The sequence below is a fragment of the Ascidiella aspersa genome, chromosome 6 (genome assembly GCF_963924565.1).
Source record: "Ascidiella aspersa chromosome 6, kaAscAspe10.2, whole genome shotgun sequence".
In the NCBI taxonomy this organism is placed as follows: domain Eukaryota; kingdom Metazoa; phylum Chordata; class Ascidiacea; order Phlebobranchia; family Ascidiidae; genus Ascidiella; species Ascidiella aspersa.
This window is the reverse complement of record NC_139452.1, coordinates 4,093,785-4,121,575: the sequence shown is the minus strand read 5'-3', so window position 1 is coordinate 4,121,575 and position 27,791 is coordinate 4,093,785. Positions and strand designations below refer to the sequence as shown.

Sequence of the window (27,791 nt, the reverse complement as noted above, 5' to 3'; positions counted from 1 at the left end):
CACGGAAAGCAAATCGCATTCTACAAAGGTCACTAATTCCCAAGTCAAGAGTAATACAACTCCCGAAATCGCGATAGAAAAGTGGTTGCCCGTCGCTGCAATGTACATCAGCTGAAACCACAGAACGAGACAGGGCCTCAAGCAAAAACAACAGGCGATAAGTCTCGCGTTTGTTCATCACCATTTGTTAACTACGGGTCGGTGGGGTTTAAACCAGTGTTGTAATGACTTGACTTAAATGTTGCCATTTAGATGTTTTAAAATGACTTGATTTGACTTTAGTTAAATTGAGTGTAATTTATTAACTTGCGTGCACTACATTTGCATAACAACTTCACTTAGACTTATATTATTGTGATCGTTCCTCACCATTTGTTCCTCCTGTTTAGCGACAACCTCCGAACCTTCGTTGCTCCTCGAGTCCGACTCGGTCATCAGTCGCTGCTGGACTTTGGAGAGGTAAGATGAGAAGGCTTGGCGAGCCTGGATCTTGCTGGAAATGTATTAAGGTTGTTATAGAGGTAGACCGATGATATAATTTTTCCTGTACAACAAACAACTTATCCATATTTTGATAAAAAAAATAGTCCCAAAAAGTGATATCGGTCGATTTCTAGTTGTTAGTAAGCCTTCCAAGTGTTGCACAAGCAGCGTTTAACTATAATGCGGAGTTTAGGAAAACTAACGCAAATGTAATATTATTGCGGCTGCCGTGGGTTATATTTTCTGTTTGCCACGTTAAATCGACCTGGCATTCTAAAATCTCCGCCTTTCGCTTGGAGAGAGCTATTTTTTCATTTAAAGTCATTTTTATCAGAAATTGAAATAAGTAAATTTTAGCTTTAAGGTCGTAGGGTTATAGATGTTTAAAAAAATGAAGGTAAAACTAAAAAAAAATAAACTTAGGTAGTGCACGATCTTGTTACAATTTTCGGGTCTATTGCATTTATGGAAATACTTTGTTGCTAAAGATTTATAGAACTTCAAAATTTATAAAGATTGAAAAATAGATAAAAAAAACATTAACAGAATGTGCAAAGTTGCAGCTAGCTGCAGAATGGATAGATAACTTAAGGGTTATGTTAATAACGGAGTCAATACGGTTTCGAAGAATATTATTCGCTGATTACAAGTCAAATTATTTTTACTGATGTTGCAAAGAGTATAGCAAGTCTTCATGTAAGGCTTTTCTTTAGGGAGATCTAAATCCAATATAAGTCAATAACCTTACAAACGGCAACGCGCAAACTCAGACGAGCGCTATAAACTGTAAGAAGTTTCCAATTACCCGAGGTTTCTTCCCGCTTTCAGCATTTCCAGTACATCAAACGACGCCTTCCCTTTGTTCTTTCCGCCCTGGACAATGGGCGTCGCGGTCGCTTTGGCGCGCGAACCAGCAGCACCTACAGCAGCCGAGGCACCCGTAGAAGAAGAAGCGGTGTCCTTGGAACGCTCCGAATCGCTGCCGCTCGAAGAAACCTCATCTGCCGGGTTTTGAGCGTCGGAGGCCCGCGGAATCGATTTGTGCGACTCGATGCTTTGCTGCTTTCCGTTCGCCGAAATTGAAGGCGTTTTTCTGCCCGAAATCTCGCCCTTATCTTTCCCGGCGTCGGTCTTGTACATGTACACGCGCTGGGACGGTTTTCTGCCCAAGGTCGCGGCGCCAGCGGGCTGTTTGGCGCCGGTTCCCACGGAACCCGGGTCCTTTGACCCCGCATGTGCCGAGGGGAGACGCTTGGCCGGCGCCCGGGGGAGTTTCCCCTCACCTGTGGCGCCGCTAGCGGTGGATATGGGTCGCGAAGGCTTGCTGATCCCCGTTGAGGTTTTGCTGCTGTAGTTCGTGGTTGTTGCTGGTGTTTCTTCATCGCTACTGTCCTCGTCATTCCCGTAAAGTCGTCGGCTGCTCGATGATGATGACGTCACGTGATTCGTGGACTTTTTCGTGTCCACGCCTGTGAACAAGTTTCAATATATAAACTGCTCCTACCAGGCATAGTAATGTAGGTTGAACATGATGAAGAATACTTTGCAGCGCTAACCTCTTCTTTATTTGTCGTAGTAGTTTTAACCTGTCTCCATTCCCCCAAAAAACGTTAAAATGTAAAGCAGGACCCTATATTCAAGCGTCCTATGCTGAACTTATACAACAAGCACAAACTTATAACTTTGAGACTTCTACATTACAGATCCGAGCATAGTGTACCCATAGGGAAATTGTAGTCAGCGAAAATAAGGCTGTATTTTATTGTTTTTTTGGAATGGAGACAGGTTTAAACTCCTACGCAGCCAAATTTAGAGGAGTTTAACCTACAGTGTCCACCGTGGAGTTAAACTTCGTGTTACAAATTACGATTTTGTTGGTTATGGGCGTAAACGATTTGTTGGTTATGGACGTAAACTACAGAAAACGGGCACCATCTTTAAATTAAGACCCATTTTTTTTAAAAACTAGTATAATACTTGGGGTTTTTAAATGAGGTGTTTTTCTAATCAATACATTTACAACTTGGTCTCAAAAAAATTTATATTTTAAGTCTAAAAAAGCACTTTTATGGTAAGCTTTTTATTTATTTTATTTGTGTGATTCAACTTTATCTTCTCACTGTGCCAATGGTTTTCAGTCGGATGCCCTCTAACACACAAAGAACTATTTAAAGGATTACATCTGTTCTTGCGTCTAAATCCGTATCCGAATGTAAAGGTTACTTCGTGTCAGCGCTCGCAAACAGCGGGTTGTAAACCAGAGTTGGTCAACAAGGTGTTATGGACACCAGAACTACACGAGGCTCGTCGCGTTACAGAATAGGACTACGTCAGTCAGGGTTCGCGCCGCATAATACAGGTTAAAACATGAAAACGTCGATTACGGGATTTGTTACACTAAGAAAACAGGTGCGGTGTTGCGATTTTTTTAACAAAACAAGCACTTCCTAATTGAGGTTAAAAATACAGTGAAATGCTTGAATTTGGTTGCACATTATAGATTTGTATTTTTACCGAAAATAACAAGGTTAGTTGATATTTCTAACCTAAAAAAGCAAGCATAAACATTTGGACGCCGTTTTTACTTATATACTGTATAAGCCGTGTGTGCATAAAATATAAGATATAGTTATATAAACCAAAAATATTTTGGGTAAATTGCTTTACAAACCTCGCAAAACGATAATAGCATAACACTTTGACAACATTTTATTAATATATTAGGCGTGCATAAAACATAAATATATTATATTGGTCAGCAGTTTTACTCATATATAGGCGTGCAAAAAGGTGTTTAAAGCTATGCACTCACCAACGGGCGTCGGGTGTTTTGACTTGCGGTGAGGTGCGTGACGCTTCTTCTTGCAACTTTCCAACGAGAGAAGCTTGCGTTCGTACTGCATGGAACGTGCTGCGACCAAGTGATGACGACCCTCCAAACGCTGAAAATGAAAAATTGAAGATGTGGTTTCGGAGAATAGTGTATGGAGGTTGTACTAAGACGTATAGTAAAAATATCAGCCATACAGAAGTATGGTTAGCATTTTGAACGTTTCGAGTAAATCTTAAGATATTAGCTGGAGGTTGTAGTTAGACGTAGAATGAATATCAAAGCCCATACAGAAGTAGGTAAAATTGAAACGTTTCGAATAAATCTTTGTTCATTTTCAACATACATGAATAAAGATATATTCGAAACGCTTAAAATGCGAACCCTACTTCTGTATGGGCTTTGATGTTCTTACTGGGTCGTGGTTGTTTTTATTAGGGTCGGGTTTTTCAGTTAAAATGCTAAGAAAACAAACGTTACCCAGCTGCGCCCTTTTGTGAATAGGGAGCGACATTTTTGCTTCCCCAAAACTAAATTTCGCGACTCGTTATAAACAAATTGTCGGGCAGTTTAACACTGCCGCTTTTAAGATAAGCCCTTGGTTACGAAAATGAAAGATACACATATATATGTGGTCAGCAGCTGTAATCTTGCCCCTTTGAAGTCGTTATTTGGTCAACGACACCGGAAGCTTATTAGGTAGAGTGGCGGTCCTGAAATAACCAGAAGTCGAGAGTTCGAACTTCACTGCAGGCTATATCTGTTTTGCTATAGCCTTGCCTTGCTTGCATCATTTATCAAAAGTCGATCGAAGGATTCTGGTGTACTTGATTAATAAACGTATGTAAAAAAAAGTGGCCGTTGTGGGTAAAAAAGAGGCATAATGAAGTTAAATTGGCCAAAATTATCCGGTCTAATTAGCCGTGAATATGTTTGTTTTTCTATGGGAAAATAAAATTGTCGTTACATTCAGGAATGGGGTCAATTCCAATGTTTTCGACACTACTAGTCTTTGGAAATTTAGAACGCATGAGCTTTTTTCAATTCACCTGATTCGCGGCGACGTTCTTCATTCTTGCAACGGCGCTCGAATATGCTCCTGTTGAAGACTTGGAGGAATATGACCTGGAAAACAAAAATACTTTCGTTACTTTGCACAAAAAACAAACTTTATCTAATTTTATTCTAAAATAGCGTTTTGTACTGGCCACGGAAATCAGACCGACACGTGCCCGTCCGATAACGCCCGATACCAGGAAAAAGTATCGGTATTCGGTATTCCATCGATAACGGGGTGGTATTGGTGTTAATATGATATCCAATTATTGTGAGTATTTTAGTCATGAATTGCAATCTTACCTGGTGTTTTCCCTCTAATCGTTACAAAGCATGGCAAATAACAGAAGACAACTAAACTTAATAAGAATATCAAAGTCCATACAGAAGTAGGTATCATTTTGGAAGTTTAGATGTTGAAAATTAATAAAGAGTTATTCGAAACGTTCACAAATGCAACCTTTACTTCTGTATGGGCTTTGATATTCTTATTACGTCTTACTACAACCTCCAACCATTATGCTCCACAACTAAACTTATTAACGTTAACGCAAGCTATAGTTCAATAACACAGTTAACAATATCTTTGTGAGTTGAGCTTTAGCTACAACTAGGGGTTTCCGATAATATCGGATCGTCAGCGATACCTGATGCCAAGTATCGGTACTCGTCCGATACTGAAGTAGTATCGGGGCCGATCCCATTTAAATTCACGGATTCCAGTCAAGATTTATTATATAAAGCAGCGATTTTTATCATGAAAAGTAAATGTTAAAAGCGGTAGGAACAACTAAAGGCAACTCTAACTTCTCTGAAGCTAAATTTAAACGAAAAACCTAAAAAACCCACCTTTTTACATTTTACTTCCATAGGTTTCACTCGTTAGAACAGCATACTTAATTAGTTATGACGTCATTTAGTATCTGATCGGATCGCGATACTTTTGCACAAAATATCGAGTATCGGAGTAAAATGTCAATTATCGGAAATCCCTATAGGTATGACGTCATTTTATTTTATTTTTTCTGAGAAATTTTCGCCAAGACATTATATATAATTATTATCTGATAAACATACTTAAAAAATAATCCGAAATGAAACATATTCTATTAAGTTATCTAAATTGTGATTTATTGTTTAATTTAAGTGTTCTATGTTTTTCGTTTCTCTCATGCGGTTTAATTTATGTGTTGGGCTCATGTAACTTTAATCTTAGTTTGTCCTTCAAGCAGTAAGGAGCTCCAGCCTTTGTATTATAACTTGCTAGTCTTTCAGTTACAGTTGCTTACTATGCTAAAATGTTTATTATTATCATTATTATATTTACTTGTTTTATACAACATTGTTGTTTTATATTCTATTTGAATAAGTTGCACATGTTACTATATCATATACAAAGAACCGAGCATCCTTATTCGGAACATTTTCCAATTTATAATTACGTTATATTATTTTTGTCTGGGACATTTTACCTAATACATAATATACAATTATTATCTGATAACCACACTTAAAAACACTCGGAATAAAACATATACAAAGTATCCGGCATGCCTGCTTGGACCATTTTCCAAGTTATAATGAGTTTTAGTACTCACAAGTCGGGAAACAGCTTCTGCGCTAGCATGTGGTTCAGACTGGACTTGTACTCCAAGAAGGAGCCGTACTGTTCCCACGACTCAGCTGTGGGGAAGATACGAACAAAGCTGCCTCGGCGCTGATATTGTTCCTTCGCCATCTTTAAAACCTTTGCCTCTTCTGAGCTCAATCCGCCACTAGAGACGTCCTTGGGCACTGTGGCAGCCGAAGATGGACGTTTTGCGGTTCCCTGGTTTAAAGGAGGTGGGTAAAAAGGGTGGGTCGTTTTGGGGGCTGATTTCGCATTCTGTTTTGTGAAATGTGAACAGTTTAGTGTTGAGTAACTTTTTTGCCATTTTTTGGCATTTTAATAGTGAAAGAGACCTTTTTTGCAATCAAATATAACCAACATTTGTATACGCCCTTTTAATTGTACATTTGTATTTTGCTATTTTTATGGCAAAGGTGACAATTTTCGCTGTTCCCTGGTTTAAAGGATGTGGGTGAAAGGGTGGGTGGGGCGTTTGGGGGATGATTTCGCCCCTTACGTTATGAAATGTGAACATGTTTAGGATGGAGTAACCTTTTGGCTTATTTTATGGTTATATGGTTAACGTAGCCATTTAGGGCCACTAATAGGACAAAGGTGACATTTTTAATAATTTCAATGGTAAAAGTGATCTGGTTTCATGTATTTACAGAGCATTTTTTTATCATTTTAACAGTACAAGTAACCTGTTAGGCTACTTTAGAGTAAACGTCTCAATATTTTTTTTTAAAGCTGTTCAAGCAACGTTTAATGGGACTAATTTAAATAAAAAGTTCCCTTTCTGGGAACTTTAAACGTGCAAAAAAGTCAAAAGGGTGGTCGGTAGAGATAAGACTAAAAAATCACACCCTTATTTCAGGTTGTTTTTTTCATGCCTTGCTTTTCTTTGCTTAGGAAGAAGTAAAAAGTTTCATCTCTTTTTCGCAAAAAGATCAGTTTAAAGAAAATTGCATTTCTCTTGTGAACAAATTTATATCAGGGTCTTCATTAAGAATATATGCCGTTGGCCAGATTAATTAACCCAGAGGGATGGATCTTGCTCGCGGCCCGTAGCTTGGTGACCCCTTATGAACTAAACAAAAAGACGCTAACGTTAAAAACGTGATAAAAATAAAAAAAAACGCATCAGCGACTGCAAAATCAGTAAGATGTTGTAAATATCAAAAATCAACCGACTTCAATAAAAAATAAGAAAGGCACCAAACCCAACACACAACTTACATTGAAGCCGAAGCTTCATGGAAACTTTAAAACACGTTAACCAAACACACATAGCAAGCCAAAAAGCTAACTCTCTATATAGGTTAGAAGTGTCAGTTTGAAGTGAAACCACACGGTTTAGTTTGCAACCTTACGTCAAGCACCAGTGGCTAATCTTACCAGGTTAGAACCTGCGTTCTGCGGGGAAGCTGTTTTGGAAGCAGAATAGGGTCTCTTCAACAGAAAAAAGCAGAAAATCCTTTTTATTTGAAGTCAAGCAAAGAAATATTACCATACATTACTTCGACAGTATACTGTAAAATTTTCTAAGCTTGATGATTTAAGCATTTCTAAACAAAGTTATACAGGTCTAGAAGCTGAATAAACATCACAACTTACCCGCATAACGTCCAAATGTTTTTTGTTTTGCTTTCTCGTCATTGGATCGATGCAGTTAAATCCTAAAAAATAGACATATTTTATACTGCAATAATCAAGAGTACTTTTAAAGTTAATCATCTCAAAAGTTCAAACTTTTTCAATCTTTTAGAGAGTAATTGCTTATAAATAATATGTCACAAGTCACAACATTTTTGTGATTATATGCATACTGAATATTTTTGGTTCTCTCTGAAAACTGTCTCAAGAATAGCAATTCGAAATCGTGGTATATCTCTAAATAAACACCATTTAAATAAAACAGACGGACTTTACCTGCCAAACTGAAGAAATCGGCTACCATGCTGGATTTAATCTTGAGATCCAAAGGCGCATCACTGCATTTAATAAATATAAAATATGGTAACTGTTATGTTTGTTATTAGTGTGTGATCAAATGACCGATCAATAACTTCGACCTAAATTTGGTAGTTTTTTTTAACCATAAATTTTCATGAACCTTGCGTTTTGCTATTTCTATCTAGATTCTCGAATAACGAATCCAGAATATCAAGTCCTTAAAAAATATTTAATTATTTAACCTTTATTTTTTTAGGGGTATTTTTCAAATTATACCTTTTTGTAACAAAAAAATAATCGCAAGACGTCGCCCTACATGGCTACCTTTCATTCAAGCACAATAATTGTTTTATAAGCTATCTTCCGGGCAAACTTCCGAGCGATATTCGGCTTTAAAAAGATTAAGTATGACAAAACACAAAAGTAAATGGTCGTTAGCTGCTTGAGAGCTTCACTATTTTGATTTGTTTTTCTTGTTCGTTTTTTCGCTATCTATTTTATTAATAAAAAAAAAAAAAAAAAAAAAAAAAAAATTGTTTTATAAACAAAGAAATCCTATCGGTTCCAATTACTCGACATAAACGACAAAACTGGATTCGAAACTAAGAATCCGATAATCTACTTAAAACATCCCTACTTGTCATGTATGGATTCTACAATATACTTGAATGGCGTATAATTGCTAGCCAACAAAAAATAAAGAAACACCTGCACACGACTTACCAAGCCAGTGATGGAGATAGGTTCCCTTCCAATATCCAGGGCTTCAGATTTTCATCCACCAAGATGTCGAACCCGTACAGCTCTGTAACAATCACGGCAAACGAAAATCAGTTTCGAGTATTCTTTATGAATTTATGAAATTAAAAAAAAAATACGAAAAAAATCGATGCCTTTCAATAAAGCAGTGTTTCTTAACCTTTTATACTTGGGGGCGCACCTAGAGACGTATAAAAACGTGGCGGCACACCTTACGAGCGAAGCGAGCGCGAACTTTTTGAGGTGTACCGACATTTCTCTTAAATTGCCTGCATTTTTTATTATATGGGTTTTATAGTTGCATATCTTTAAAGGGACTTCCAGCCTTTGAGACTAAAAACGTTATTTTGTCCATTAAAGTCTTATTCCGATTAATTTACTTATTTCAATATGTTTTTTACTATTGCTCGCGGCGCACCTAGCAGCCTTCCATGGCGCATTGAGAAACGCTGCAATAAAGCAATCAACAATTGAAGCAGTGTTTTAGTAAGAGTTTTAATATATGCCAAATTTCTGTGGGCCTTGTTATCGGAATGTAATTGCTGGACAAGGATTTCAAACTTAAACTACACTTACACATAAAAAAGGAATATCCTGTCAAATTATGGAAGGCTATATCCCAACAGTAGAAAATCCTACATACAAAATTAGCTAACTTGTATAATGCACCGCAGAACACAAGTGTTAAAAGAAATGCCTCAAGAAAAAAAATGTGAGCGTACAAGCGTACAACAGTGACATAAATACCGTAACACCAAAACCAACTGAAAAAATAGACGCACCGATGCAGTTTTCCTTATGAGGCACGAACATCTTGCAAGCTGTCGCTATCGGAAGTTCGGCGGCCAGAATGGACTTGATGATGACAGCTTCGATCTTCACCATGAGTTGTGCGGTGTCTATCCCCTCCTGCTTGAGATATCGCAACATCGCGCTCATGCTCCACTTGTTGCCGTAATCCTCAACGTCAGGGTCTTCACAACTGTGAGGAAAGAAAGTTTAAAGCACTGCAAGCACAAGTGGATGTGCTAAGAATCTGAATTGGACAAACAGGCAGCAGATAAAAAGGGAGATAAGACAGACACGCATACATACATCCGGACAGACAAACGGGCAGGGAGACAGACAGGGTCTTCGCAACTGAAGGGAAGAAGTTTTAAAGGACTGCAAACACATAATGTATTGTGCTAAGAATCAAAATTGGATAGACAGGCGTAACGAGAACAAAAAGAGAAGCGAGCAACCGGACAGACACACATATACACAGCCAGGAGGACAAAAAGGCAGAGAGGCAGACAGTCGTATATGCAGACAGACAGGCGGACAATACGACAGACAAACTTGACAAACAGACAAGACGACAGATGGGTAAACAGAAGGACAAGCTAACGACAGGCGGATAAGCAAACAGAAAAGCAAGCGGACAGATAAATAGACAAAAAGTCAAGTGCATAGACAGTAAAAAAAATAGGACAGACAGGCGGACAAGCAGACCAACAAGCAGGCGGACAGACTACAAAAGGACAAAAAGATAAACAGACAGGCAAGCGTAAACAAAATGAAGAGAGAAGCGAACAACCGAACAGACACACATATATAGCCGGACAGATGAAATAGCAAATAGACAGCCAATTAGGCAGACAGACAGGCAAAAGGACAGACGGGTAAACAGACAGACAAGGCGACAAGCAGACATTCAGGCAAACAGACTGGCGGACGAACAAGCATACATTCCGACAGACAGGTAGACAAACTACGGAAAAGCAGAAAGACCAAAAAGCAGTCTTTCAGACAGACATGCCGACAAGTAGATGGGTTATCGGACAAACAGAAAGAAAGGCGTCCAAACAATCAGACAGAAAAACGAACAGGTGGACCAGTGGTAAAACAGGCAGAAAATCAGACAGTTTTACTTAACTACTTACCGAACATAATCGTGGCTCTTTTTGTTTATTGAATAGTTGGTCAAGTGCATCATTTGGTTTTTGAGGTGTCGGTTGGTCTTTTCATATTTCACAGTTGCAAATCTGAAGAAAATATCATTTCACAATTAGAGGTGTCTAATTTATACTCTAAGTTCAATGGCAAATGTTAAACACGTGTGGTTTCTAACCACTTTAGTTGAAGTTTTATTGAGTGTTTATGTTTGCCTACATTACCTTACTTAAAACAAAAACATTGTCAGTGTGTCAAATGTATAACTTGTTTTAAATAAGAAATATTCCTAATTTGATTTTTGTATAATGTTTACTACCATGCTTGCAAAAGCAATGACCTGAAATACAATTGAAGTTATTAAAGAAAACAAAACAAAATGACATATTCTGTTAAAACCATTTAAATTAGCCTTTCTTAACCTGGTGTATATTCACCCCAGGGGGTAAGTTTCCTTTTTTAGGGGTTAAATCCGAAGATATGTATTCAAACTCTGAATATTCTGGTTCCGTTTTTAACTAACCTGTGTGAAACAGCTTCTCTGCATTGCTTACTATCAAATCTAAAGCACGAAACCGACTTAATATGTTGAATCGACATTGAATAACTCGTTGCCAAAATAACAAGGGCAACCGTCGCACTAAATATAACTGATGTAATTTGCTACCTTCGTTTTTTCAATAAATTAGAACCACTTTATATATCGGGGGTAAATTTGATATTCATGTAAAAAAGTAAAGATAGAATAACTTTAAAAACGCTGCCTAAAATAATATTATTTTAATAGAAGGGCTTTAATCCAGTTCTGTTTTTTAAAAATGTCCACCGATCAATCACCTGGTGAGGCCTTCTTCAAAGAGATAAACTAGCAGGGGATCATATGAGGTGACGGCCACATAAACTCGGATGTCAAACTTGAAGCCGTCCACCAAAAGGGGGTTGCTGATGTATCGACAAACCATGATGTTGTCTTCGAGGGGAACTTGATTAGGCTAGGAAAACAAAAAAACAGGGAGTTTTATAAGGAAGTTTTCATACGTTTTGACATCTGTAGCTGATTGGGCTCAGTAAGCAAGAATTTGCAGAAAAAATATCGAAAAACCATATGCTAAATTGGACAACTTTGTTTTGTTTTAATTGGTCCTAAAAAATGTCCTCCTGGAGTTAAGTAGCATACAAGAAATTCAAATGCTGGGAGTTAAGACAATATTTTTTTAGTTTTAGTTTGTTTTTTTTAGAAACAATGTAATTGTAATGCTTTTATGCGAAGGCAAATGTTTTAATCTTGAATTATTTATGCGTAAAACGGTATTACTCACAGAAAACACATTGCTTTTAGTTTATTATGAATTAGGCTCATGAGTCAAAACATTCAGTTTCTTACAAGAACATTTTCAATTTTTCAATGGAAGATTTGTTAATTTAGAATAGTTTACAAATTAAAATATATCTAATTTTCGTATGGTAGTATTGTAATCTAATTTAGTTAGGTTATTGTTTCAATTAAAAAATGTAGAATGCTTTATCATTTTTTTTTTGTACAAAAGTCTTACAACAATACAAAACTATGCTGGTTTTGTGCTAATCAACACAATAAGTTTAATTGCTTTGATGAATCTACAATTATGGGCGGCACTTACTACTGGTTCACAAGACGGATTAGGTTGCAGAGGTATTTAATTGTTTCCAGCCATGTTACCACAAGTAACAATGGTAGCCGTAATTCCTAACAAGGATAAGCAAACACTCACGTTGTTTATGAGATAGATTCCACGACCTCTTGATGAAGCAATCGGCTTCACAATCCAGGATCCTTTTTCTTTCACAAAAGCAGCTAAAGATTAAATATTGCGATTAAGTAAAGTACTTATTTAGAATACTGCATGTAAAATTTCATTTATTTTTAGACATAAATAGGGTATATTTATTTAGTATGTGAAGGTTTTACACTTATTACTTTGTGAGTTAGGTAAAAATAACGGTAAAAAAATAAAAGTAATTCTAGTTGCCTATTTGAAAATATTAATTTGCAGAGCTTTAAGATATGATATTTATGTTGAGCAAATTACCACAAAATTCTTGATATTCGGAAGGCATGAGGTAACTTTTTGGAATGAAGTCAAAGTGCTTTGCTCCCTTGGTGTGAGCCATTCGTTCAATGTTCTTGTAAAGTCGGTCCTTTCGTGTGATTTCATACGATCTGCAGGAACAAAAAACACAAATTTAAGGAAGCAGCAAACTGTATACAAATGCATGCAACAATGATCTGACCCAGCGTGGTCCAACTGCAGGGAACTGATAGTCAGCTTTGGTTCAATTTGGCAATATCACTTCAGTTTTTGTTTTTTAATTGCTTGTTGTTGAAATTATTTCATAAGTACCGTAACTGAACAAAGGTATACATTCCATAAAGTTAGTATAAATGCCATAGACTAGGTATAATTTGCCAGCAATAAGCCTAAGAATCGGAATTTAAAAACATTGGCCCGCAAGATAAAATAAACCTTGTTTGCCTGCGATGAAAAGAAGTTGGACCACCCTGATCTGGCCCATGAACTGGTCTCGATGAAACCATAAATACACTACAAAGTTTGTACTTGGTCACCAAGGTATTTTTAGAAGTCTAATCAGTTGGCAATTTAGAATGGAAAGCAGAAATGAATGTGCTTACTAACCTTGGAAAGTGGTTAACTTTCTGAAAATCCTGCAGCGTTCTCAGCGAAAAAGGTTTAAGATGGGCACCAGTCCACATCAAGTTGAAGTCAGCACTGTTGGGATGCACCTGTCAACAAAAATTATTTTTACAATAATCAAAAACAGCTCCTCTTTTAATTGTAATTTTGTTAACCAACCTTTCGCCAACCTATTCAAAGTGCCTCCTTTAGGGTGAATGACACCGAGCGTTCGTTGTCAACAAATGAAAAATCACAAAGAAAAAAATATAAGAAAAAAAAATTTGAACAACAACACGGTAAGACAATTTGCGATAACGAAAAGAAACAATTGGCCATAACAAAAAGTTAACAATTACAATTAGCAGACAAGCTGTTTTTGATTATTATTATTATTAATATTATGCCTGGCAGCAAGAGTTAAGTTTATATGAAAATAATTTCAATTAAATCACACATAGCACAAAGAGTAAACAGTGCTTCTTATCCCTGGTGCATTAGCTTATAAGTGTGACAATTGTCCTTCTATATAATTAAAATGAATATATGTATAAAACTAGATGTATTTGAAATATTCATCCTTATATTCGGAAAAATAATGCTTTTAAAAATTATCTGCAAATTCCAAACAGTGTTTTTTTGTTGTTATAAATTAAGCAACGTACCTCATGAAAACCATACGCGGAAAGCAACGACCTCACAAGCTTGCTTTCTGTTTTCACCATTTTGTACGAAAGATGGTATTTCTCTGCAAAGAAACATACACAACAAAAAAAACTTAATTAAATTTGGAATGACAGTTCTAAAGCAAGTCTAATCAAAACACCTCACACTGTGAAACAATATATATATATACCGGTAGTAAATTGAAAGATATCTTATATTGCAATAAGCTTCTTTGCAATATATATATACATATATATATATAGTACACCGAAAGCCATCGCAGACTCACCGAATCTGTTGATCTATGATGAAAGCAGAGCAGACTAGAAAAACAACTAGCCTGCAGTGAGGTTCGAACTCACGACCTCCGGTCAAGCCGGGACCGTCGCTCTACCAACTGAGCTATGCAGGCTCTGAGAGGAACGAGTCACAACCATATTATGCCAATGCTTGCTCAAATCTGTTAGTACAAGCAACCTCATAGAAGGGGATCCACAGTACCATATCATTTATTCAATGAAACATTCACACAAATGTGTGTTAATAACTGAGATCTAGCAGTTGTTTTTCTAGTCTGCTCTGCTTGCATCATAGATCAACAGATTCGGTGAGTCTGCGATGGCTTTCGGTGCACTAATTATATGTAAGCCGTAGTCGTTGGTCAAAAAGCAGCTTCAAAGGGCTAGATCTCAGTTATTAACACACATTTGTGTGAATGTTTCATTGAATATATATATATATTATGAATTTGAAGAGTTTTTAAGAACTTTAACTTGAAAACCAAATGGTAACATTAAAAGCACAATGGTGATCTTTACCTCCAATGGATTTAAGTTTTCGCTCTCTTGAAATGATGCTCTCTGGTCTGAAAATGATCAGCGGACATTTCTTGATGCCATTTCCAACCCAAAGGAGTGAAGATTCACTGTAATTTAATAGCACAAAATTTATATTATTTTACTTGTTTATATATATAGGATTGTATAATATGGATAATGATTATGATGTAATTGGATTTCAATGTAAATAGGAATATACATTTGTATATGCATATACAACAGTGATCAGCTTGTTGTACTACATTATGTTATACAATATATATATATATATATATATATATATAAATAAATGGAATGTCATGTTTTAAAACAATGAGTGCTCATATATTTAATGTTTTGTATATCTCTCTTGTAAAGATAAGGATATAATAATTATAAAGGCTATGCTGTATATATCTATGATTACCTATCAAATGACCTGTTGGCTTAGTGTATTACGAGAGTTATTACAAAAACAAGATATGAGTGTCGTTATCGTTTATATCGCAGGTTATGTGTTGAAACCTCACTGCAACTAAGGTTATTTCGCTCGCCACTTGCACTACTAATTGGCTGATTTGGTTTCTTAAAAGGCTCCTTGCCTCCGGTTTACGAAAGCAGTTATAGTTGAACAAAGCAACAATTCTGGGCTAGATCACAGGCCTTGTACAGTGTACACATATGTAAAAGTATGTTTTATATGAAATATGTATTTAAAACCTGTATAAATATCAGTTAAGATAAAATAAGAAAGTACTAGTTTTTTTGGTTTTAAAAGCCTCTAATTAGGTTTTGTAAGTAATCTATCAGTTAGGGATTAAAAATATGTCTACACCTAATAAATCATAACCATTCAGTTTGCTAATACATGCAATTACTTGTAGAGTACACAGGATTTGTCTCATGCTTTTACTTCTAGGGCACACAGGACATAATATATCCAAAAAATATTAAAAAAACAACTTTATCTTCCAGAATACCTGGCTTTGTCTTTATCGCTAACTTTCTTCACTCTTTCTTCAGTTTCACTTTCATCGCTGGAAGTTGTCGATGAAAGGGAACCGGAATAATCCGAGGTCGCCTCAGTATCACCCATCGATCTTAATTAGCCTAAAAGGCCCAACTACTGCAAAAAAACAATAAATGAATAATATTTATTATTCTGTTAGATTGAAGTGGAAGGAAATCGGATTTCATGTTGCTTTTGTGAAGAATGAAAAGGAAGTGGCTATTGGCCCCAATCGCTCTTTTACGTAAGCACTCGTTAGCCAGTCTGGAAAGTATAGCAAATCTCCACGAGATCTTGTGGGTGCTCGGTCAAAAAAATTCCGGGTGACCAAGTGCAACAAAGGTCAAAAAAGTGCACCTCGGGTAGAGTTTGAAATTTTTGGGTGCACTTTATGATTTTCCGATGCACTCCATATTGCACATGCGATAAAAAAGGATGCACAAGCTTGTTTTTACAGCAGTTCAGATTTTTAAGGGGTGCACTTTTGAAAGGTTGTAAAAAACTTGCGGGTGCACTTGCCAGACTTTCCACTGTGGCCCGTTAGTGATTATATGTCGATTTAAATGAATTTAATGCGCTGGTCTAGAATCCTATCACAGCGTTGAAACAATTATTGTAACAACACAAAAATATTTGGGTTAGAGTACAGGTAAGTGTTTGGGTGTCGGTTAGTGTTTGGGCAAGAGTGGTGGGTCAAGTATTATTATTTATTAGTATTGCTTAACCTACCCAAACCCAAACGCTAACCCAAATAATGTAGCCTATATGGTGTTACGATTCTGGGCCAGCGCTCGGGATTCCAATGGAGTTAGTGTGCCGTAGGATTCGCAAAAAACATCCAGTGCACTCCCTAGGTCTGAATGCATGAACTAAAATACAAATTTTTAAGCCTAATGGCACGGGGTTTTTAATTTGACGTAAAATAAACATAAAACAAAACAAAGTATATAGGAACCATTTTGTGAACGTTTTTGAAATAATTAAGTATTAATTCCATATATTGTAGCTAGTCCGGTATAGCCTTTAAAACTAATTCTACGTCTAAAAACAATAAGTGATTGTTTTTAATGACGAACACAACGACCTACGCTCGTGTTTTTAAAACACTTAACTGAGGGGAATTTAAGCTGCTGTAGCAACCATAGATATTTAAACTGCCGAACCGCTATGTGCTTGTAGCATTTATTTTCCTACGGGGAACAAAATTTTCTCACAAAACTCTGTTCTAAAATCGAGAGCCCTTTAAAGGATTTACATAAAAAAATAATATTTGTCATAGGAAATTCAAAAAAATGTTTATAATAAAAACAATTGCGCGTTTTTTTGATACAATATATAGTTTCCGTTTTAAAATTAAACAAGACAAAAGTACTTGTTGATTTATTGTTCTACTTGATGCCTTAGTAAGAAGGGTTTTATTATAAACACTGATAACAGTTTTTTTCATAAAAATACTTACATTCAAATCAAAAAACTAACGTAAAAACGATTAAAATGTCTGTTTTTTATCATAGTCGAACGAATCGTTGTAGAACTTTTTCTTTTTTCTTGTAGTAAATAAATAAATAAACAAGAACACAAGGAATTAATTTAAAGCCTCGTAGTTTATATTTCGTATTTAAGGCCTTGAACTTTCGCCATGCGAATAAACGCGAAAGCAAATGATCACGGCACCGCGATGCCGGCCAAGCAAAAGTTCCAACTCCTTGCCCTCGCTTTATTCACTGTGTTTTGTGTCGCCCTAATCGTGAAGCTTTTTAACTTGCCAAACTCGAATCAAGATTCAACGCTGCGTACGATTTCCTCGCTTAATTTGGACAGAGCCAACAGCCTTCCGGAAAAGCCAGTTCGTCTCGAAGACGTGTTTCCCGACAAAACCGACCAGCTCTGCAAACTCTACAACTGCTTCGACATCTACAAGTAATGCTTGGAACCGTTGACTTTTTTTTGTTCTTAAAATACATTGATTTTTGCCTTGGTTTATAAAAATCATTAGGCTACGCGGTTAGGGTTGGGGTGTGTATAGTGTTAGTATTTAGATTCAATTTTCCGAGCTGTTAAATTTTAAATGTTTTTTGGGGGGAAATCAATTTAAATTACTTTGTAAGCCTGAAAATGGCTTCAGAAGGTGCATATAGGCTATTTGACCAGATCGCTCTTTTACACTTGCATCCGTTAGTGATTATATGTCGATTTAAACTACATTGGTGTCTGGTTGAATAGCCTAGCCCCATAATTTTGCAATGTGGACTGTGGTACTGGTTACTTTTGGCCCTCGACAAATAATTAAATTTGCTTGGTTAAGGAATGATGATTGAAGTTACTAAGGATTTTCCTAATATTTCAACCTTCTTTCCCGAGTCTATAAATGCATCACAATGCTGGTCTACAATCGTACCAAAGCTTTCAAACAATTATTAAATCAACGCACTATATTTGGGTTAGGGTGTGAGTTTAGGTGGGTCAAACATTCTTATTTAAATAATACTTTACTCACCCACACCCAAACTCTAACCCTAACTCAAATCAAATCCGTTGTGGTAGGATTCTAGACCAGTGCCTGTGTCACTGTCGCTCAATTCCATACGTTTTTTTCTATTAAACTACCATTGTCCCCCAAAATGCTTTAAAAAATCTGTCAATTGTTTTAGCTTTTCTAAACAGTTTTAAAATATGTTTTGATATATTATTGTTTTTAAGGAATGGGTTATTTATAGGGCCCGCAAAAGTCAATAAAGTTATAATGTTTTAAGGACCTCATCTGTCCACGAATCAAAGAATAAAGTTGATTTCAGCACCTAGGGGACTGTTTCTAAGAAGTTTATAGGTTAAAATAAAGTCAAAATTTACAATAAAGTTAAAACTTTTTAATAAAGTCAAAATATGTCAAATTATGGCTTTTGACAAAGTTTGTTTGTTTCTTGAGAGTAATTTTTGTAAAAATCGTCGTGGGAGCTTTGTAAATCAGGAACTGCGACACAATTAAACCATATTAACCCATAAAAGCAGGCAAAATGTCACAATTGCCCACTTAGATCAGCGGTAACTTTTATCGCAAATTGTCCATTATTTTATTTATTATTACGTATTAAAGTAATTCTTATAAAACACTTTATCTTCATAAACGTGGTCTTTTCGAAGATCAACAGTTTGGATTTTAGCCTACTCACATTCTGTAATACAAAAATGCCTAAGCAAGCTAAATCTATCGCCAAAAAACACGACGCACTTTTTATAATCCATAAAACACCTTGACTTTGCGACAAAATATTACGTTTGGGTCTGAAATCGACAAAATATTATGTTTGGGTAACTGGCATCAATTCAAGGAAGAACTGTGGCCTCTACAAACAAGCAATTTCGTTAGGTTAAAATAAAGTTAAAATTTGATCAAAATAAAGTTGAAAAAATTTTTTTTTAGGTTAAAATAAAAATGGCCCTAGTTATTTATAATGAATGCAACTTGTCTATAACATACAAAAACTACAGAACCAGTGACATTTGCCATGTGTTTATAGATTCCTGATTTAAATTCTTTATTTTGAACTAACCAGTGCACTTTGAAGCCCAAACATTTGTCTTATGACAACTTGTGTCGTAACTAAAATAAATTCATTCAATGAGAACTGTGCAATTAAATTGTTCCAAGAAAAATGATATCCAATATTTCATATGTACTTCTATAAACTATGTTTTACAGATGCGGTATAAATAACGATGAATGGAATAACGTAAAGATCTTCCTCTACCCACTTCATCAGTTTGTTGACGAGAATAGAGAAAAAATAACCTCGCCAATCAGCAGAGAGTTCTACGAACTCTACTCAGCCATAGCATCAAGCAGTTTCTACACTAGTGACCCATCCAGGTATTATTTAAAAATAACTTTGCTCTGGATGGTGAATCGGTGCATTGAATCATTATTGTAAACAAAATATTTTAAAATAACTGTCCAAACTATTAATTGGGAAACTCATGTTCATATAAACCATTATTCTATCTCTCCGCCTGGTTTAAAATCTTGTAAACTTTAGATGTAATTACCATGCTGTGGAGCAATAGAAAATGTGTGTCAAGAAAAAAAATTCTAATTGCTACACCATAAAAAAAAAAGATTTGGTCTGCCGTAGACAAATTTTATTTACTACGCACTTAAACTAACACCGTGTGCTTCTGTTTATTTCAGAGCGTGCCTATTCGTTCCCCCCATCGATTTGCTAAACCAAAACAAAGTGGACAGAAACAAGGCGTCCAGGCTTCTTGCAACCCTAAAACACTGGAACCATGGAAAGAACCACCTCATCTTTAACATGCTGCCTGGGACAGCTCCAGAATTCAGTACTTCCCTCGATATTCCACACGGCAAGGCCATAGTTGCCGGGGGTGGCTTTTCGCATTGGACCTACAGGACCAAGTTTGACGTCAGCATACCGGTCTACAGCCCTGTTGCTAACCAGAGGAGCAGTTATCCCGCTGACGATGCGTACAGGAAATGGACCTTGGTGTCCGCTCAAACTAATATACACTCAGACTACAGGTATGCACTTTTGGGTAAAATTTGCTTATTTGCTCGTCTTTACTGGGTTTAAAACACTTTTAACTATTTATTTTACGAAAACACCTTGTGTTAAAGAGAATAGCTATATAGCAGATTAAAAGGAACCTGCATATTAGTCAAGAAAGTTACTGACATTGTCACAGGTACAAAAACTCATCTTTTATCATAAAATTTTAAAAGTTAACTGTTTTTCATGTCTAGGACATTATTTTGTGCCATCTCAAATAAATTTTTGAGGTTTTCTAATCCTTGAAACATATATATATATATGTAAAAACAAAAGATGCACAAAGAACTGATGTGTGCGGATAAAATGTGACATCAGGGTATGTCAAGGATAAAAATGATTGGTTATTTCACTTCTGAGCCCAGCACTCAGACAGCCGTTAGCACTTGCTCGATGTTGCCACAAATTAAGTATCACAGCCATCAACCAATTCAAAGTTACTCCTTTATATGTTTAAAGGCAAACTTTGATCGACATTGCTGCAAGTGAACCCGGGGTTCTGGTTTTGGAGAAATGCAGGGACGCCCCTGAAGGCGTTCCAATTAGCTCTGTTCGCTGCAAAGCAGATCAACAGGAGAGCTACCCTGAAGTAACTTTTCTGTCACTTTTTGTGTTAACTAGGACATAAAAACGCAAAAAGTTTTTTTATGAAAAAAATAAAAACCTATACAGTTCCCCAGAAAACATTGCACTTGCTCCTATAGATTTGCTTAAATAACAATAGTAATGAGTCATTACTAATGACTTATTTGGAATTGGATCATCAGTAACTTTGCCGTAAAACTATGGGTAAAAATCCCTAAACCAAAAAATAAAAACGAGTATCATTAAAAAAAACAAAAACAGAATCTTGCCCCCCACCAGAACACACAATGCCAATGATAAAAGTTCGAAAATTTTATAATAGCTTGAGAAGCGTGCCGTTTGAACAAAAATCAGTTAGCAAGATTTAAAAAAAGTAGAGTATCACTATAATAAAACAAAATATTGATTATCAGTATTGAAAAAATATTTATGAAGTATCACTAAAATGTAAAATCGAATAGCCCAATTAATAAACTGTGTGTTCAGATTTTGGACCATGGTGTGTTTTGCTTGATTCTTCCCACAACACACCTCGGCCAATCAGTGCTTTCCGATGCTCTCAGTTCTGGCTGTATTCCTGTGTTCGCTTGCGATACGTACGTGCTTCCATTCTCCGAGGTCCTGGATTGGACTCAGGCTTCTGTGGTTGTGCGAGAAGATTTGTTGCCCGATGTAATGTCCATACTGAGAAGGCTGTCCTACACGGAAATCCAGCGAAAGAGAAATCAGGTATGAGTTAAAATTTTTTTTGGATAAGTAGTCAAATGTCATGTCTAGGGCAGCATTAACAAACAGATCCAATCTGCTGGTTTAAATCTTTCAGCCCTTGTAATATTTCCCAAGTGATTCCAAAATAGGGGGAGTTATACTCCGTTAACCAAAAAGTTTGTCAATTGCGAATTTAAGCTAAATCTCCAGATATTTTTAATAAACAATTTTAAAAAGCCCATGTACAAATTTTGATAAATATTTCCTTTAACATTTCTTCGTTTTATAATAACTATATCAAACAAGGCAGTGGCGTATCCAGAAATTCAAAAAGGGGAGAATTTTCAATTTGGGGAATTCCCTGTTTTATTTCGTCTGACGTTAATGACGTCGTAAAATAGCGATTGTAGTGACGTCATAAATAATAACAAAAAAGTAATCAGAAGTAGCCTTAGTGTGCAATCATTAACTTCAGGTGAAAAACGAAAACAAGATTGCGAAATAAATGCGATTGATTTTGGTAGAACCATGTGTGGGACTACGCTAAATTACAAGCACGTCTCTCGCCACCTGCAATACAATGAAGATTGTTTTTCCCGGTTCTTATTCGCTTAGCGAACATCTACGTCGAGCTGTGTGTCAAAGAATGTCTTACAACAACATCTGATATTAGCGAGGACAGCGGTAACTTTAACAGCGCCTAACTCAACGTTTTAAGCAAGGAAAAAAAGTTGTCATTTGTTGAATACACACTTGCTGATCAGCCAACCCGAATGAATAACAAAACAGAAAAATATCCTGCGTTTACGGTCGACCAAACAAGAAACAAAAAACAGCGTTTCGCGTTTGATTTTGGGTTCGCGTTAGCTGAAGACGCGTGACTAATTACATTAAAAACATTGCTGCTTCGGGCAGTGAGTTAACCCTCACAAAAACGAACAAATAATGATATTGTCACTTACAAAAAGGGGGGTTGGTCCGAACCCCCAACCAACCAATGATTATTGCATGTGTTGAAACATCCAGCCATGTTGTGTAACAAAAAATATGGTAGCAACTATAATTGGTTTAGCAACTATAAAGTGGTTTATCAACTTATGTTTCTATTAGCAGTTACAATCATCAGATATGTGTTTCTTAATATTGTATGCTCATTTTTGCAGGCTATGTTTTTCTGGAGGAAGTATTTCAAATCAGTTACGGCCATCACACACACAACCTTGCAAATTATCAACGACAGAATATTCCCGCATTCCGCTCGAACTTATGAGCAATGGAACTTTGATGCGATTGCAAATAGTGGTGTTCAATCTCCACTATCCATGCCTATCATATCTCCGAAGGAAATTGGTAAGTATACGCAGTACAATTTTTGTAAAGATATAGACATGTCCCTTTTTGTCAAATTTGTTAATTCCATTTATTGGAACCATGGTATGAAATAAGCAAAGTGTATCTTTGAATGTACTTTTTTTTAGTTTTTGTTTAAAAAGCTTGTGAAGCAGTTAGCTTAGCAGTTTTAAGTGGTATTGTTTGTATAAGCAAAACTCAGATATGCATAGGATACGAAAATTAAATTTTAATCAGTTCTATCTCTCCTACATCATGGTAGTCTAAATGACTTGTGTTTCAAGATATTTTTGTGGCCCACTAAGAATTACTTGTTTTTTGGTGATTAATATAATAATGTAATTTTCTTTTTGATTACTATTCTCATTTTTCTTCAGTATTAATGTTCTTAGTATGTCTAAAAAAACTTAAAAGTAGGCTGAAATAGCAAATAAAGTTTAGCAAATTAAATAAAATTGAACAAATTTTAGCATATAACTTCATAGCTTATACTGTTTGTGGTCTATGAACAATACTAAAATAGCATTGCATCCTTAAATATTTGCTACTTTGGAAAACCCTTGATAAGATGCCAAAAAATGTGTATTTGGCACTAGGGTTATGCATCCAGTTACTCCAGTAACATTACATTTTTACCAGGATTTACCGCCATTATTCTGACATACGATCGTGTGGAAAGCTTGTTTCGGCTAATTGTCGAACTCGACAAAGTCCAAACGCTTAGCATGATCCTGGTGATCTGGAACAATCAGCAGAAAACTTTTCCCCCCCGAGACAAGTGGCCGATCATCGACCACGAGTGGAAGGTTATTCAAACGTCCGAGAACAAACTTAGCAACAGGTTGTTACCGTTATGGACATCATTTGTTTACATTGTGTTTTTATTTAGAGATGTCCGGTAATTTTATTTTAATATTTACCTGATATTCTAGACCAAAAGTATGGTGATCTGATCTGTTACAAACAGGCATCATTACTTTGCTTGTGCAAGAAAAAACGTGAAATCAAAACCTTCATAAATAACAGTTTTTTTTTAATTAGGCCTAAAAGATTTGTAGCGTACAGAAGCTTAGTTACCACCACCACCACCAGTTAACCCATTTAAAATAAATTACCTTAAAGATTAAGCAATGTATTTGATTGCTCCAGAGAAAATGCTTAGCTCTGGGCGCCAGCTCCGGCTCCGTCTCCCCAGCCATGTGTATAAGTTAAACTTGCTGAAGAAATTTGTGAAAAAAAGGGTAAAATATTCACAGGGACTTTATATTTACAAACCGGTTTTACTGTGGTAGGTTAATTAACTGGTTAAAATCAATGCCAACGTACATCATTTTTCGGTATAAATTTTAGGAATGACCTTCATTTTAAAATGTTTGCTAAAATCGCCGGTTCTTGTTGGCTATTGGTTTAATGTTCTTACTCTTGGGAGTTTAAGTTCTATCAATGTATTTTTATACTCCGCTATCCTCACAATGTGTTATGGGCAAAACCTCTTTTGCAAATTAGTATCATTCATAACCATTCTTTGTACCTTCATTGACTTGCATGCTTAATTTTTATGCACAAAAACGGAAAGCCAAACGTAATTTTTTGTTTTACTTAGTTTATCTATTAAACTATTAAAAAATTTAACAACATTGATTCTGATTTTTTTTTAGATTTTTGCCTTTTGATGAAATTAAAACAGAAGCCGTCCTTTCTATTGATGATGACATCGTTATGTTGACTTCCGATGAAATTGAATTTGGATTCCAGGTATTTACATTTTGCAGCAGGTTTGCATGTGGTTACTTGTAGCATACAGATGATTTTTTTGCGGTGTAAGGGGATGCAATTTAGTGTGGTTGTCTGTGCAATCAAAAAAACAATGAAATACAGCAAGTTTCCTGCATTTGACTTCATTTTCTAGTTTTTTTAACCTCTATAATATTAATTTCCCAACCAAATAAAATGGAATGTTTTCACAACTACAGCAGAAAAATTTGACAGCTGTTTTAAAATTGATTTCAATTAAAAAAATGTCAACAACAAAAAATGTTTAAAAATCCTTTTATTTTAATCAACTGAATTAAAAATTTATAAGGTTGAATATTATTTTAGCTTTTAATACAGAAATCTTTGCCATATTTTTCAACTAAATTTTTAGGCCAAATTTCCGTAATTTCCAGATACACTATTAAAGTAATTTCCAGATACACTATTGTCAGAACGAATTGCAAATTTTTATCCCAGGTGTGGCGCGAGTTTTACATTTCTAAAATAACATTGAAACTAGCTAGTTAATTACACTTCATTTCGTACCTTTTCAACCTAGATAATAATAATTTCCCATCCTAATTGGAATGTTTTTAAACTAAAGCAGCAAAATGTTGACAAGTGTATTAAAATGGATTTCAATTAAAAAAAATGCCTAAAATTCATTTTTTTCAAATGAACTGAACTAAAAATCTGACAAGTTGATTATAATTTTAGCTTTTAATGAAGACAACATTTCGCATTTTTTTTAAGTGAAACTTTTAGGCTAAATTGCCGTAAAGCTATTTTACAATGCACAATTGTAATTCGGCTTCAGGTGATTTCACAACGAATTGCAAATTTTTATCCCAGGTGTGGCGCGAGTTCCCAGATCGAATAGTTGGTTTCCCTCCTCGCTTACATCTTTGGACCGACGACCACAAACTGCGATACGAGTCAGAGTGGAAGAACAACATCTCGATCGTGCTAACCGGGGCATCTTTTTACCACAACTACTACAACTACTTGTACACTTACAAGTGGGTTATGGAATTGTTTTTATAAAATTATACTTTTTCAATTTCAATGTTTATTATACGTAGTAAGACATCAAAACCCACAATGAAGTAGGTATTATTAAACGTTTTGAAGTGAGAAGGCACTGATAGTATATGCTGCTAAGGCAGACTGCAAAAATAAATAAAACAAGAGTTTTTTGTTTTGTTTTTGTGCATAACCTACTCCTAATGAAAATTTACTTTTTTTTAATGTTGAACAGAGAAACGAGAGAGATATTAATTTTCAAAGGTTTGGCAGGCTTGTTATTAGCCTGAAATAAACAGTATAAAAAAGTATAAATGCATTATCTACGGTCTACACCAATCCATATATATGCTGTTGCTAAGTAAAATGACAAAAAAAGATTTAAATGCGGTAATCTAAAAAATAAATAAAAAGCGAGAACAGCTATAACGCACAACTCAGTTGTTACCGTTAATATCTTTATGTCTAGAGCTGGAAATAAAACGTCCGTTACACCGATCCAATCAATGGTGCATAGGTTCACTAATTTGGTCTTCGTGTCTTTCAAAGGATGCCCGGCAACATTAAAGATTGGGTGGACGATCACATGAACTGCGAGGACATCGCCATGAACTTCGTGGTTGCCAATCACACGGGCAAGGCGCCCATCAAGGTCACCCCGAGAAAAAAGTTCAAATGCAGCGAGTGTACCACTGGAGGGAGCCTATCGCTCGACGAAACCCACATGGTTGAAAGGTGAGGTCTGAACCAAGGGCTGCGAAGTCGGTTTAAAACAGGGGTGGGCGACCTACGACCCGCGGGCCAGATCCCGCCAATGCAAACCATACGACCCGCGACCTATTTAACAAATTGGGCACTAGGTCATTCCTCTTATTTTTTGGCTATTTGAACTCTTTAGAAGCAATTTTTTTGCGCTTTGCGTCTTGTTTCTGCATCGAGTGTAACATGTGTATTTTGTGGTTAGACCCCTTTTCAATTGCAAAATATCATAGTTTTATCCATGATTAACAGTCGTTTGCGGTTGTTATAATTAGATGCGTAGAGTCTACACAGTTAAAGTTTAACGGCCCGCAGAGACTTTTCTGAGTTTGGTTTTGACCCGCGACTTAAATTCTGAGAAATTCGCTTCAGTTAACTTCAGCCCAAACCTGTCGCTTCTTGATAGGTGCTATTTTTTTATTCTCGCCGTCTTTCCTATATTATTAAGTTTAAGTGTAATAATAGAAAATAAAGTTGAGGCCTGACTTCCAGGGTGAAGTAGGTTTCAAACAACCCGAATCCGACTCCGACCAAATGCCTAAGTTCAGACAATCCAAATTAACGCCATTTGAATCCGGCTCTCGTAGCCTTGGTGTTCTGTCCATTTACCAACCCACAATAAGGTGGATATAGGCTACAGCTATCCACTAACATCGTCAAAGGTACTTTAAAAAAAATTGACGAAAGAACAATTTTACAATTAGAACAATGCCTGGCAGCCAGGGCTGCGGAGTCGGACTCGGGTTATTTTTAACCGACTCCGCATCCCTGCTGGCAGCAACAGTATATCCATTCTAATTATTATCAGTTGTTTTGTGTAGATTTTTTTAAATCGTTTTCATTAAACCAGCCTTTTTTAACTTCCCAAACTCAGGACAACTTGTATAAACCACTTCAGTGAGGCGTACGGCATGCTGCCGCTGAAAAGCATCAACTTTCGAGCTGACCCCGTTCTCTTCAAAGACGACTTTCCGCAAAAACTGAAGGAATTTCCTGATATTGGAAACTTATAGTAGCAAAACATTCGTTTTTTTATCGCCAGTATTACTGTCTGCCTTTTTTTATAATAAACCGCAATGGTGCGCTTAATTTTTGTATATTTCAACAGAAGGTGTCATTTTATATGATGTTTAGTAGAAAATGGTCAAATGAAAGTCCTAATAATAGTCTAGATCTAGTTGATTGCTTAAATTTGCGCCCCGAGTGCTCAACATAGGATTTCTAGTAGTGAAGATTAGAACAGTAGTCATAAA

General features: G+C 36.0%; 2 protein-coding genes and 1 non-coding gene across 3 annotated transcripts in view; 1 reads left to right on the top strand and 2 right to left on the bottom strand.

Moving 5' to 3' along the window:
- Positions 1 to 15,905, bottom strand: part of LOC146139237 (tubulin polyglutamylase TTLL5-like) — a 29,553-nt gene extending 13,648 nt beyond the window's left edge. Inside the window, exons 1-18 of the mRNA XM_083391758.1 lie at positions 15,765 to 15,905; positions 14,785 to 14,891; positions 13,966 to 14,048; positions 13,304 to 13,410; positions 12,698 to 12,828; positions 12,380 to 12,462; positions 11,466 to 11,620; positions 10,619 to 10,720; positions 9,476 to 9,675; positions 8,658 to 8,739; positions 7,911 to 7,972; positions 7,596 to 7,657; positions 7,377 to 7,430; positions 5,968 to 6,197; positions 4,363 to 4,438; positions 3,296 to 3,425; positions 1,289 to 1,952; positions 370 to 493 (exon numbers count right to left, since the gene is read on the bottom strand). Of these exons, the coding sequence (XP_083247884.1) occupies positions 370 to 493; positions 1,289 to 1,952; positions 3,296 to 3,425; positions 4,363 to 4,438; positions 5,968 to 6,197; positions 7,377 to 7,430; positions 7,596 to 7,657; positions 7,911 to 7,972; positions 8,658 to 8,739; positions 9,476 to 9,675; positions 10,619 to 10,720; positions 11,466 to 11,620; positions 12,380 to 12,462; positions 12,698 to 12,828; positions 13,304 to 13,410; positions 13,966 to 14,048; positions 14,785 to 14,891; positions 15,765 to 15,880 (2,568 nt within the window). The 5' untranslated portion in view covers positions 15,881 to 15,905. The remainder of the gene's footprint in view (positions 1 to 369; positions 494 to 1,288; positions 1,953 to 3,295; positions 3,426 to 4,362; positions 4,439 to 5,967; positions 6,198 to 7,376; positions 7,431 to 7,595; positions 7,658 to 7,910; positions 7,973 to 8,657; positions 8,740 to 9,475; positions 9,676 to 10,618; positions 10,721 to 11,465; positions 11,621 to 12,379; positions 12,463 to 12,697; positions 12,829 to 13,303; positions 13,411 to 13,965; positions 14,049 to 14,784; positions 14,892 to 15,764) is intronic.
- On the bottom strand, positions 14,304 to 14,378 carry Trnaa-ggc (transfer RNA alanine (anticodon GGC)). The gene has a single exon. It is a non-coding gene; the product is annotated as a tRNA-Ala (tRNA).
- A 1,468-nt stretch (positions 15,906 to 17,373) lies between the features above and the next one.
- Positions 17,374 to 27,621, top strand: LOC146139236 (exostosin-2-like). The gene is made up of 11 exons (XM_083392005.1): positions 17,374 to 17,713; positions 19,494 to 19,661; positions 19,980 to 20,330; positions 20,818 to 20,947; positions 21,430 to 21,672; positions 22,815 to 23,001; positions 23,641 to 23,842; positions 24,660 to 24,756; positions 25,609 to 25,775; positions 26,329 to 26,514; positions 27,413 to 27,621. Exons 1-11 carry the CDS (start codon positions 17,433 to 17,435, stop codon positions 27,549 to 27,551), a joined length of 2,151 nt encoding a protein of 716 aa, XP_083248131.1. The 5' UTR covers positions 17,374 to 17,432; the 3' UTR covers positions 27,552 to 27,621.
- The last annotated feature ends 170 nt before the right edge of the window (positions 27,622 to 27,791 follow it).

Coding starts and splice junctions, on each gene's coding strand:
- LOC146139236 (XM_083392005.1), top strand. CDS start 17,433: ATGCGAATAAACGCGAAAGCAAATGATCACGGCACCGCGATGCCGGCC. Junction 17,714..19,493: donor AACTGCTTCGACATCTACAA/GTAATGCTTGGA, acceptor TATGTTTTACAG/ATGCGGTATAAATAACGATG. Junction 26,515..27,412: donor GAAACCCACATGGTTGAAAG/GTGAGGTCTGAA, acceptor TCCCAAACTCAG/GACAACTTGTATAAACCACT.